The sequence below is a fragment of the Pistacia vera genome, unplaced genomic scaffold (genome assembly GCF_008641045.1).
Source record: "Pistacia vera cultivar Batoury unplaced genomic scaffold, PisVer_v2 Contig199, whole genome shotgun sequence".
Lineage (NCBI taxonomy): Eukaryota > Viridiplantae > Streptophyta > Magnoliopsida > Sapindales > Anacardiaceae > Pistacia > Pistacia vera.
The window spans coordinates 57691-70549 of record NW_022196000.1 but is presented as its reverse complement, the minus strand read 5'-3'; the positions used below and the strand labels follow the sequence as shown (position 1 = coordinate 70549).

Here is a 12859-nt window from a genome sequence, read left to right as displayed (position 1 = left end):
TTTATCTCTCTTTCTCTTTTTCCGTTTTTTTTTGTTTTTTTATTTTTATTTTTGGATGATGTCACTTTATAACCCTCTTTATATGGGTCTTTATAAGGATATCATTTTTCTTTTTATATATGCATGCCTTCCATTTGTTATCTTTACTGTTATTTCTTCCACTTCCTGCAACTGTGCAACAAACTCTTTCCTTTAAATTTTCTTGCATTCTACAAAACTCTACAAACAATTATGAGTCCCTTCAGCAGCGTTTTCTTGTTTATCATTCTACTATTGCCAAATGTTTTCGCCATTAATTTTCCACCCAAAGTATTTGTCAATATCACCAATGATTTAAAATCAGGGTTGACTCTAAACCTTCATTGTAAATCCAAGAATGATGACCTCGGTCAGCAAGAGCTCACAAAAGGGGCGAGCTTTCTTTTCAAATTTCGCAAAATGGTTTTCGGAGGAACCCTATTTCACTGCAGAGTTGTATGGAAAGGCGCCAACCATACATTCAATTTTTACAACCAGGACCATGATAAATGCAGGCATTGCAACTGGAGTATAAAATCAAATGGTCCATGTATGGCTCTTACCGCTGATAAAGCATATATTTGTTACGAGTGGCGTTCCTGATTATTAAAGTGATACGTACAAACTCACTTCTCTTTGTTAATGTTAAGTTATTAATATAATGATACTCAATCTTCTGATTATGGATATAAATATTATCTGTAATCAATAGAAAAATGTGAGTAAATCTATAATCTCTCCTATAATGGATGAAAATATTTGATGTATTTATGTTTTCTATATATATTTAAAATATAATATTTTAATCATAATTACGTATATTTGTTTCTAAATAAAGAAAACAATTAATATTGTTATGACTAAAAAGTGTAAGCTCATGACAGCAAGGGTCAATCAAAGTTCAGGAAGGTTTTGTGTTGTCCAGATGCTACCACGTCGCACAAGGATGGAAGAAGTAAGGTTGTCGTCAGCGTGGCAGGTGAAAGGTTGGCTTGTGAGTGACTAAGAATTGTCCACCTGTCCAAGCCCTAAGCGATTTAAGGATATCTCCTGTACGGTCAGCCAATGGGAAGCAAGGTAGGAATTGTACCACACCTACCCGACTGCAAAATCATGATTATTATCTTAAATCACTCGACTATAAATAAAGGGGTTCTCTCTCATTTACGGAATCCGTTCATTTTTTATCTTCAAAGAGCAGACTCTCTCTCTCTGTAGTTAAATTCTCCCTAGATTGTAACTCAGCTCGCTACTTACGACTTGACTGTAATCATCCATCAATACAAATATAGTGGACGTAAGATTCGCTTTTTAGCATCCCAACCACTTTAAAAATTGTCTTTAATTTATTCTTTCATTGCACGTTTTCATATCATGTGTAACTTCTAAATCCGCTTAACATTTTACACGTGCAAGTCATTGGTGTCAAAATCAAACATTAACAAATACAATAATTAATTATGTTAAGAATCACCACATTAAAGACCAAATAATGTTTTTTTTCTTAATTCTTTCTATCATAATTATCGTGGTAATTATTTTTATAAAAAAATTTCTATTAAAACCAGATTCCCTCTTAAAGTCATTCCTTAAAAATTAATATAAATAACAGCTTCGATATAATATTCTTCCACAAATTAAGAAGCCATGAAACCTTTCACAAGTCTTTTACTGTTTCTCATTCATAGGTTTACGAATAATTAGAATCAGGGTCTGCCCTAAACCTTCATTGCAAATCCAAGGATGATGACCTGGGTTCGCAAGAGCTCCAAAACGGGCAGAACTTCTACTTTAGTTTTCGTATAAGGTTCTTGGGAGGAACCCTATTTTACTGCAGAGTAGAATGGAACAGCATCGTCCATTGGCTCGATTTCTACGACCAGGACAGTTATTAATGTAAGCATTGCAGCTGGAGTATTATTACAAAGGGTCCATGTTTGGTTCATCCTGATGACCCAAAAAAACATCCTAAATGTTATCACTGGAATTGATCAATAATGTAATAAATGCATGAATTGCTTCTTTTTGTTTATGTTAAAATAATAATATCGCATAAAAGATGCAATAATTTTGGAATCATATAAATTTTATTAATTAAAAAAAACATTAATTAATCGATAAATTAATAATTTATTGACGTTTAAATTAGATATGAGATCCAACAAGATTCAAAACATCAATAACACTTTATAATTTTTTATTACAAATCGAGAATTCAACCCCATTGGATAAAACTCCACAAATTAACAAGCCATGAAACCTTTCACAAGCCTTTTACTGTTTCTCATTCTTTAAATGCCAAACGTTTTGGGGAATAATTCCCACCCCCCAAAAAAAGAGTATATGTTAATATTACGAATAATTTAGAATCAGGGTCTGCCCTAAACCTTCATTGCAAATCCAAGGATAATAACCTTGTTCCGCAAGAGCTCCAAAACGGGAACCCTATTTTACTGCAGAGTAGAATGGAGCGGCATCGTCCATTGGTTCGATTTCTACGACCGGGACAGGGATAAATGTAGGCATTGCAGCTGGAGTACTGTTACGAAGGGTCCATGTATGGTTCATCCTGAACAGCCAAAAAATGATCCTTTTTGTTAACAGTGGAATTGATCAATAATGTAATACATGCATGTGTAAAACATGGATGAATTTTTTCATGAAATAAAATGTCTATTTTAATTACTCTAAACACCCTGTGTTAGTAAATATTCTTACTTATGTTACTTTTGCTTTATTTATATTAGTAAGTACAATTTCATGGGGGTTTTCATCACAAGGAAGAAACCAGAATGTTGGTTGAATCAAACCCTGTTAAGACATTTTTGAATTTCAACAATATAAAATTGTTGTTTTATATATATACAGTATAGCCTCTATAAATTAATAACTTTAGAATCATATAAATTCTATTAATTAAAAGATGTATTAATTAATCAATAAATTAATAAATTATTAATTTATATAGTGTATTTAAGAGTCAACGAACAAACATTTAAATTAGAGATGTGATCCAACAAGATTCAAAGCATCAACAAAACTTTATAACGTTTTATTGCAATTCAAGAATTCAAACCCATAACTTCTAGATGCAATAAGAAAACTTAGAGATGAGATCCAACAAGATTTAAATTTCAAGAAAAACAAGTAATAATAGAGTCACATTTTAATAAAATATCATAGTCAATTAGTAAATTATTTATTTATGATATGAATGAAACACAAAATTATGTAAGGTTTCCCAAAAAAGTATTATTTTATTAATTTATCAAAATTATTAATTTAACCTATTAGCTCAAGTCGGAAGTCGGAACCGTAAAAAATTATTATATAATAGATAATTGCATATAGATAAAGAAGTCTTTGATAACTGCATAAAAATATCGGCCAAACGACATACCTAAGGTTTGCCGAAACGACAAGTTGATACCCAAAAGGTTTTGAAGCGACAAATAGGTACCTTCCGTCATGTTTTGTTAGTGATTTTCGTTTGATAATATTAAAAAGACTAGAATGCCCTTAAAAGTTTGATATTTTAGTTTTTTATAAATTTAAAAATCTCTAAAAAACCCCCTAGGTTTGCTAATTTGACTAAATACCCCAATATATAAATTTTTTGTAAAATAACAAAAGCACCCCTGCCACCCGCAGTACTAGATCCCGGCTGGCAGAAAAATTGCGTTACGACACAGACCCGTCGGATCTGTGTCGTAACATGTCGATCTAGCCTCGACGGCCAGATCTGGCCGGAAAATGCCAAATCGACACGTTACAACACAGATCCGACGGGTCTGTGTCGTAACGCAATTTTTGACTAGATTTCGACCTCGACGACCAGATCTAGCCGTAGATCTGGCCTTTTTCGGCCAGATCAACCACGGATCTTGCCAGAAAATGTTAGATCTACGCGTTACGACACAAATCCGACAGGTCTGTGTCGTAACGCAATCTTTCGACCAGATCCCGGCAGTGGTTGTAGGAATCTGGCACTGCGGGTGGCGGGGGTGTTTTTGTTATTTTATAAAATTTTTATATATTGAGGTATTTAGTCAAATTAGCAAACCTAGAGGGTTTTTTAGAAATTTTTAAATTAATAAAAAAACTAAAATATCAAACTTTTAAGGGCATTCTAGTCTTTTCACTATTATCAAACGAAAATCACTAACAGAACATAACGAAAGGTACCTATTTTTCGTTTCAAAACTTTTTAGGTACCAACTAATCGTTTCGACAAATCTTGGGTATGCGTAAATGGTTCCGCCTAAAAATATCTAAGTATTATTAATTGCATGATGCATTTTCATTCTCCATTTTTAGATAGTTTTAATGATGGTGAGTTAGTATAATAAATGCATTCAAAGAATCAAAGTGTTTTGTTAATATTTTCTCCTTTCTGTATGGCCTCATTCCTTTGAGTAACAATCTCTTGAAACCTCAAATTGTGTCACAACCAAAAAAAAAAAAAAATATGAGCTTATTCGCCAGAAATGCCATTATACATGCACTTCTGCTGCTGGGATTGCTCGTATGCAAGAGCGGAGGCATCAGTTTACGACTACCCAAAGTTGCAGTGGTGATCACTAACGATTTGAGCTCGTGCTTAGACCTCACCGTCCATTGTAAATCCAAGGAAGACGACTTGGGCGAGCAGGTTATTCCGTTTAATAACATCTATGAATTCTCTTTCCACCCAGATTTCTTTGCAACAACTCAGTTCTACTGCAGAATGAAGTGGACACCAGAATGGTATTGGTTTGATATATTTGTGTCAACCAGGGATTATCATGTATGTGGAAAGCGTTGTTTGTGGATTATAAGACAAGGTGGGCCATGCATGTTCAATCAAACAATTATGCAATACAATATATGTTATGAATGGAATGAAGGTTAAGCTTTTAATTTTTCATCCGCTTTAATAAAAGTTTGGCTCTCTGCACTGTGTTGTTTAATAAAAGGAGCTCAATTATATTTTTGTGGTTCCAATGTATTATTTCAGAATTAAATTGACATTTTGAAAGCTCAAAGGCCATCATAATAAGGTGAAGAGAATTAATCATCCTTCAACCAATTCAATGCACTTCAAAAATTATGTACGATATTGATGGTACATGAATTACCAAATTCATTTCCGCGAATCTATCAAATTTCATCACTTCCCTCAATTTGGCTTCAAGAAATTAGGTTTCCTGAGGCATTTTTTTCTTTGGGACAAATTATATTTCTTGTAGTGAGTCCCCTCCTTTCTTTAAGGGAATCGAGCCACTGGAAGTGAACTCACTCGGCTAAGCAAAGCAACAATAAAATAGAGTGCTTCTTCCTGTAATGTTTCTCTTGAAATGAAAAGCATAATCCAATTGATAAAAACGATCTGTTCACCAAGATCATCATCCTGGGATTTACAATGAAAGGTAAGCTTGAACTCTTTTTCAAATAATTTCTTATTTCCTCTAACTTCCTTAAAAGTTTCCTTCAAATTGAATAGTACATAATTCAACTTAATCAAAACGCTGAAAGGTTTAAAGGAAGATTATGTGATTTTCTCTTTGACAAAGAAACAATTTTAGTGTTAGACATACATAAGCTGAAGAGAAACATCGGTAAACCAATTCAATGCACTAGAGGATTTTCAAGATATATTTGTGATGGTAATATCAACTGTACAACAATGTTACTATACTGTACTAGTTGTAGAGGGATATACAGAATTTAAGGGCAAAATCAATTACCCACATAAACTAAAAGATGATATTTGAAATTTTACAGGGTATTATTATCATCTTGCTATTGCAAATAATTTATGAGGAAGAATCAGAGCAAAAAATATCTGAGTTAATAAGTAGTTGGAAACTGTCACCTACTTTCACGAAGCATGATCTTTGTCTTTGAGAGGAATTTCATAACTTGGAGAAGAAATAAATTTCCCTTCTCGCTTGTCAGACTCAATAAGCATTGATACAACATCCCGCATTGATGGCCTACCAGAAGGGTTCATACTTGTGCACATTAAAGCAATTTTTAAGACAAGAATCATGTGATCAACAGTACTTTTCTCTTCGAGATTTAACCGAGCATCAAGTATCCCAGGTGTCAATGAGTGGTTCCGAACATAATGTTTCACCAAAGTAACAAGATCGCCTCCTTGATCTAATGATTGTACAGGAGTTCTTCCAGTTAGCAACTCCAATAGAACAACTCCATAGCTATAGATGTCACATTTTTCGGTAACCTTCATGGTGTATGCATATTCTGCCGTTAAAAAGAAATATGTTATCAATCACTTCCAAGCAATCTATTCCAAATTGAAAACCGTATTACGCACAAGTTAGTAATATAAACCAGAGAGAGAAAGTTGTGTACTTTGCTACTAAGCCAAACATAATAAAAAATTGGCTTCCCTATTGATATTTTAAGGTCATAGTGCCCTACATATGAACTCAAAGTGTTTCACTGAAGATGAGAATGGGATGTGAACTAGGATCTCATGATGGATAAAGAATTAAATTGCTCTTCAAAATTTTAAAACAGTGAGAAAACTAGGGCAAATGACCAGTATGCTTTAACCATAAACAACCTATTTTTGGCGTTTTTCTACCAATTCAACTACTTGATTACTAAAACTTGACCTCTACCATGTTGGCAAATAATCCTCCAGAATGCATTTATTTCTCAAGCTTTACACTTAAGTCAGATCCATGATGAATCTAATAATGATCCCATGACTTGTCAATATTAACTGGAGATCCAAAAGTCAACTACAAGTATGAGCATCACTAAGAACATTAAGTAATGAAAAATCAACTCAAAAGACTAAATAAGATTGGTTAGCATCAGTTACGTATCTAGACCATGGCATCTGTTATAAATCACATTGAAGCAGCCATATGTTGCATCTTTAACATGAACAAGCCCCAAGAATCCTATAACTTTACTGAAAAGATAAATCATGAGAAGCATAAGAATGAAAGGAAGAAAAAGTTCTTTATGGAAGAGACATAATACTTCTTTTAGTCCAATAAAGAATCCATCCTATAGTGAACATTCTTAGCATAGCAATGATCCAATTAATATTTTAGTGAATATTGAAGGTCCAAACAGGAATCTTACCAGGAGCAATATAACCATATGATCCTGCAACTGCTGACATTGACTTAGATTGAGGCATGTCAATCACCTTAGCTAAACCAAAATCGCCCACATGAGCGTCAAAATTCTCATCAAGTAGAATATTATTGGACTTAATATCACGGTGAATAATCCTTGGTTTGCAGTCATGATGTAGGTAAGCAAGTCCTTCAGCAGCTCCAAGAGCAACTGTGAACCGTGTTGGCCATTCCAAGCTACAAGAAGACCCATGAAGTAGTTCACCCAAGCTGCCCCTTTCCATGTACTCATAAATAAGGAGATTAGAACCTTGGTGATAGCAAAAGCCATAAAGCTTCACAATATTGCGATGCCTAATCTTTCCAAGAGTTAAAATCTCTGCTCGAAAACTGTTTTCAATGCTGTTCCCTTCCCTGTTTGATGCTAGCTTTTTGACAGCTATGGTTTTTCCAGAATGCATAACCGCCTTATAGACTGTTCCATAAGCTCCACTTCCAATTACATAAGTATCTTGAAAATTGTTGGTGGCCTCAACCAGATCTTGCAAGGTGAACCCCTCCTTTGGTGGAAAATAGACGTTTGAATCCGGAGATGATATCTCATTATCTTGAGAGGACACAACCATCTTGGTTGGACGTCTGATGAAGTACAAAATAATCATTATGAGAATTAGAGAAACACCTCCAACAACAGCTGCAACAATAGTAATAATTCTACCCCGAGCAGTAGCCATATCTCCCACAGGTTGAAAAGATTCGGAAGATGGATTTCCACCGCATTTACCAAGAGGTCCACCACAGAGTCCTTTGTTCCCAGCAAAACTGCTGACAGCCATATTCTGAAACACTGTTACAGATGGTAAGGGTCCAGTAAGGTCATTGTATGAGAAGTTGCATCCCAATAAACTCGACAGATTTTCAAATGTACTGGGGATTTCACCACTCAAATGATTGTTATTTAGCAGGAGGAATTCAAGGAGATTAAGATTTCCAAGCTCTTGCGGTATACTTCCACTGAGGTTGTTATAGCTGAGATTCATTGCAATTTGTAAGCTTGAAAGATAACCCAACTCTAGAGGTATCTCACCAGAAAATAAGTTGCCACCCATCTGCAATTCTGTCAGATGCGAGAGGTTGCCTAAAGATGCAGGTATATATCCAGAAAATTTATTTTCCGAGAGCTTGAGAAGCTCAAGCTGCAGAAGGGTTCCCAGTTCATTTGGTAAAGAATCTACAAAGCTGTTATGGCTGAGATCAAGTCGTTGAAGCATCTTGCAGTGAACGATTTCAGGTGGAATCCGTCCAGTAAGCATATTACTGGACATATTAAAAGTCACTAGTTGAGAGAGATTACCTATTTCTCTAGGCAAACCAGATGCAAAGTAATTGTTTGCAATATGAAGCCTTTGCAACTTTTGGCAATTTCCGATCTCTGGTGGAATTGGCCCACTAAACTTGTTCTGGTCCAACTCAATAGCAGAAAGATTCACCAGCTTGCACAATCCTGAAGGAAAGCTCCCAGCAAGCCTGTTTCCAACCAAACGAAGTTGCACCAATGTTTTGCAGTTGATGACTCCAGTTGGGATATTTCCATAGAGCTCATTAGAGCCAAGACTCAACAGAATTAAATTAGAATGTCGACATAAGTGAGGAGGTATTCTTCCTGTCAGGTGGTTGTCAGAAAAATCAACTACCCAAAGTGGGCTGTAAAGTCCAAGCCCCTGAGGAATGCCACCACTCAAAGAATTGTCAAAAAGCTGTAACTGAACCATTTCAGTCAAATATTGAAACCCAAATGGAATAGGACCACTTAGGTAATTAATTGACAGGTCAAGCTTTGTCAAGTTCCTCAAGCTACTAAGCTCATTTGGTATTACTCCAGTAAGCTGGTTCTGGAAGAGGTACAGTAAGCGTAAGCCCATTATCTTACAGAACTCGGTGGGAATCTCACCGGTCAGATAATTCTCAGAGAAATCAATTTCTGTTGCCATAGACAGATTCCCTATTTCCCTTGGAATGGTTCCGTTCAACTCATTTCTGTACAGATACAACTTCTTCAGAAACTTGAGGCTTTCTAATTCTTTAGGTATTGGTCCCACAAGACTATTCCCATACAGTGCAAGAGTCTCAAGATTTGTACAATTTCCAAGCTCCTTTGGGATAAATCCTGTCAATTGGTTATCCCATAAAATCAGATCAGTCAAGCTGCCAAGCATCCCAATTTCCTTAGGTAATGAACCTCCTATATCATTTTGGGCGAGACCAAGCATTTGAAGGCTCTGACATCCACTAATTTCTGCAGGAATGCTACCAGAAATTGCATTCTGTCCTGCTCGAAATATTCTTAAGTTCTTGAGATTCCCAAAAGAACGAGGCAATGGACCAGTCAGATTGTTGGTGTATGCCACAAACTCCACGAGTGATGACAAGTTTCCAAGATCCTCAGGCAGAGCACCAGAGATCCCATTGTTGCATATATTTAAACTTTCCAAAGAAGACAGCTTACCCAGGTCAGCAGGAATTTGCCCACTGAATTGGTTGTTGTTCAAATAAAGTTGTTTCAACCTTGGAAAATTTCCAATTTCCTTGGGTATTTTTCCAGTGAACTCATTGTAAGCAAGATCAAGATAGGTTAGGTGGATCAAACTGCCAATACTGGGGCTCAGAGTACCTGAAAGATTCATTGAATTCAAATCAAGAGACCAGACTACCGGCTCATAACCTGAAGTGCAATTTACGCCTATCCACGAACATGGTGTCTGATCAGTGGACTTCCAGTTTTCCAGATAATTGAATTCATCATGTAGCCTGTTCTTCAACTCTAGCAGGTATTGGCCCTCCGAATTCAAACCCTCTGATGTACAAACCAATAGCGAGACAACCAGAAAAAAAACAGCAAATCCCACTTCCAAAACTCTCCTTGAATTAAAGTTTCTCAACATTTTAGTAACCCTAAGCTGGATTCAATTTACATCTGCATATGCACAGATACCTTAATTAGACTGCAATGCCGAAGTAATACATTCAATCCCAAAGAAACTACCATAAACAATATCCCAATCATAACTAAAACAAGTATTTTAATAACTTCAGTGATTCATCATCTAAACTAAAGCAGTCTTTGATAAATCAAGTTCCAGTAAACTAGCCACACCGATCAATAACTTTTAAGATTAAACACATTCAAGAACCCATATATGCATTTCAGCATCAACCCAGAAATCAGAACACATGAGGAGGACAAATAGACCAGTTTTAATACTTAAAAAGGAGTTAAAATAATCTAATACATGAATAATTTAGTTAATCAAATTGATAAAAGCCAATAAAGTCTTTAAAGTTAAGAAACCAAACAAACCAGAGAACCATTTACAAGAAAAAGACACCACTATTCAACCATTAAAAAGAAACCAAAAACTCAAAAGAGCTAATAAGCCTGAAACGTACCTCTTTATAAAGTCCAGAATCATTCATCAAAGAAGAAAAAATAAAAGCAACACCATAACCACTTCCTTTCAGCTCCTTGAGACCAATAAAGAATGAAAGCTTCATTGAGTTCATGAATCAAAAGAAAAAACTAAGAGCAACCCAGTTAATCTTTTCCCACCAATATTAAAGGATCTAGAAAGATTTGGGCCCCCCAAAAAGAAAAATCTTCCAAAGTTGAATGAACCGTAAAGAGATTATTTCTTTTGCCCTTTTTGAAAAATAGTATAATAAAACACAAAGATAGGAAAAAGTGAATGACAAAAAAAAAAGAATGATGATTGTGAATGAAGATTTTAAAGCAAATGGTAGAGACGGGGCTGGATTGAGGACTTGGATGAAAGGTCTAATGGCCGACAAGGCATGCACACATTTCATATTATGAAACTCTTATACAAAACACAACACAACATGAATGTTATGTTAATGTAATGTAAATATAATGTAAGAAGAGATGGGATGGGGTGGGACTAGTTACAGTTGCTTGGTTTTGTTTCTCTCTTTTAGTGCTTGAAAAAGGTTGGATAACTGATGAAACTTTTGGGTTGGAGAAAATTTTATTGACAAATTTACAGATTTGATGATTGAGACAGCTTGGTTTGGTAGGTAGCTCCTTGGAAATTGCAATTTTTACCTTCAGTTTTTTATTTATTTGAATGAAAATAATAAATTTAAGTTTGGTTGATAGATTCCTCCAAGTCCTCCACCTCAACCTCTGCTTTCACTCACAGTTTTATGCATTGAGAAGATTTAAAACTAAAATAAAGACAGGATCCATATATTTTGTGATTTTGACAGAATATCTCTCTTAAATTCTCAAAATCTAATTATATTTTCTTAAAGTTTGGTAAATTAAGCTTATACCAAACTAATTGATTTTTTATACGAGTTTCATTCAAATAAAATAAAATGAACCCCTAATAAAAAATGCAGAAAATGTCCAGGAATCCGTAGACTTGGACCTACAAGATGGGTGCATAGGCCGTCCAATACATATGCTTGATGTCAACATCAGACGGTCCACATTGGTCTGACAGCCAATCTTGAAATGTGAATTGGATTTTGAGGATGAGGATGGGACCCAAAACAAACACAAGTCTTACTGATTCTATCACATGTAATAATTCATTCACATGTAAGATTAATCTTCTTTGACTTGTAACACTCGTTCGCTTGTGTTTGAGTTAGGCTATTCTCCACTCAATAAATACTCAAATCCCGTTTCATAACACTTGACTCTTACTCTATATATATATATATTTGTTATAGAACAAAACAATGAATCAATCAATCAATCCACCGCCATTTTATTTATTTAAATCCCCATAAACTTATCATCAAACTATAGCCTACTAAGATAGGAGGAGGATAATCTTATTGTCTAATATGAATACAAGGCCTCGGATCAATTCAAAAATGGTGAACAACTTAACTTATAGGGATTTTATTATAGGGAATATTATATTAATAAAAGAAATCACTGAAAATATTTAAAAAATATGTTTAATTGAATCGAACAAATTGGTGAATAATATGTTTAGTTGCGAAGATAAATGAGTAGGTATGTTATATAGATTACTAAATTGTCCTCCTTTTTAAATATTAATATAATAGTATTTTTTATTATTATTTTTTGAATCATTCTTTTTAAATCTCCTACATTTAAAATTTTTGCTAAAAACACCGACACCATATAGAACTGGGTTTACTTTGTACAAAATCATGGGAAAAGCTACCCACCAACACCCAAAGCCCTGTAACACAAGAGCACACAAACACCCCCTACGCCACCAAGGACATCGACAGTACGAAATGGTGCAACAACACACACATGGACCTGACGTACAGGTTCGGTCGTAACGCCGACCAAAGTCTGGAAATGTTCACAATCAAAATCCATGCTAGGCAAACGTTCCAGCTCTATGTGGCCATTGTCACAGCCAATAGATTAAACTGTGAACAGATCATAAGAACACGCAGATCTAACTTTTTCCGACCTGAAATCTGTGATCCTGGCTGGAAAAGGCCTTACTATGGGTGTAGTGCAAAAAAATCCAATATCAGATTCCGATCTAATGCTCTCCCGCTCCTCGCTACAAGCAAACATCGGATATTCGAATAATCGGATCGGTAGCCGATTGTAATTTAAAAAAATCTAATATGCGATCGGATTGGTTTACAAATCGGATATCCTATCCGATACTGTATTTTACCTAAACTACTGTCGTTCTTTGATTTAAAATAAACCCTAAACA

General features: G+C 35.0%; 1 protein-coding gene across 1 annotated transcript; it reads right to left on the bottom strand.

Moving 5' to 3' along the window:
- Window positions 1-5564: 5564 nt before the first annotated feature.
- Window positions 5565-11035, bottom strand: LOC116128300 (probable leucine-rich repeat receptor-like protein kinase At2g33170). The gene is made up of 3 exons (XM_031414009.1): window positions 10566-11035; window positions 7123-10092; window positions 5565-6264 (listed from the first exon to the last, which is right to left on the bottom strand). The coding sequence occupies exons 2-3, from the start codon at window positions 10058-10060 to the stop codon at window positions 5879-5881; spliced, it is 3324 nt and encodes a 1107-aa protein (XP_031269869.1). The 5' UTR covers window positions 10061-10092; window positions 10566-11035; the 3' UTR covers window positions 5565-5878.
- Window positions 11036-12859: the final 1824 nt, after the last annotated feature.

Coding starts and splice junctions, on each gene's coding strand:
- LOC116128300 (XM_031414009.1), bottom strand. CDS start 10,060: ATGTTGAGAAACTTTAATTCAAGGAGAGTTTTGGAAGTGGGATTTGCT. Junction 6,265..7,122: donor ATATGGTTATATTGCTCCTG/GTAAGATTCCTG, acceptor TTTTAACGGCAG/AATATGCATACACCATGAAG.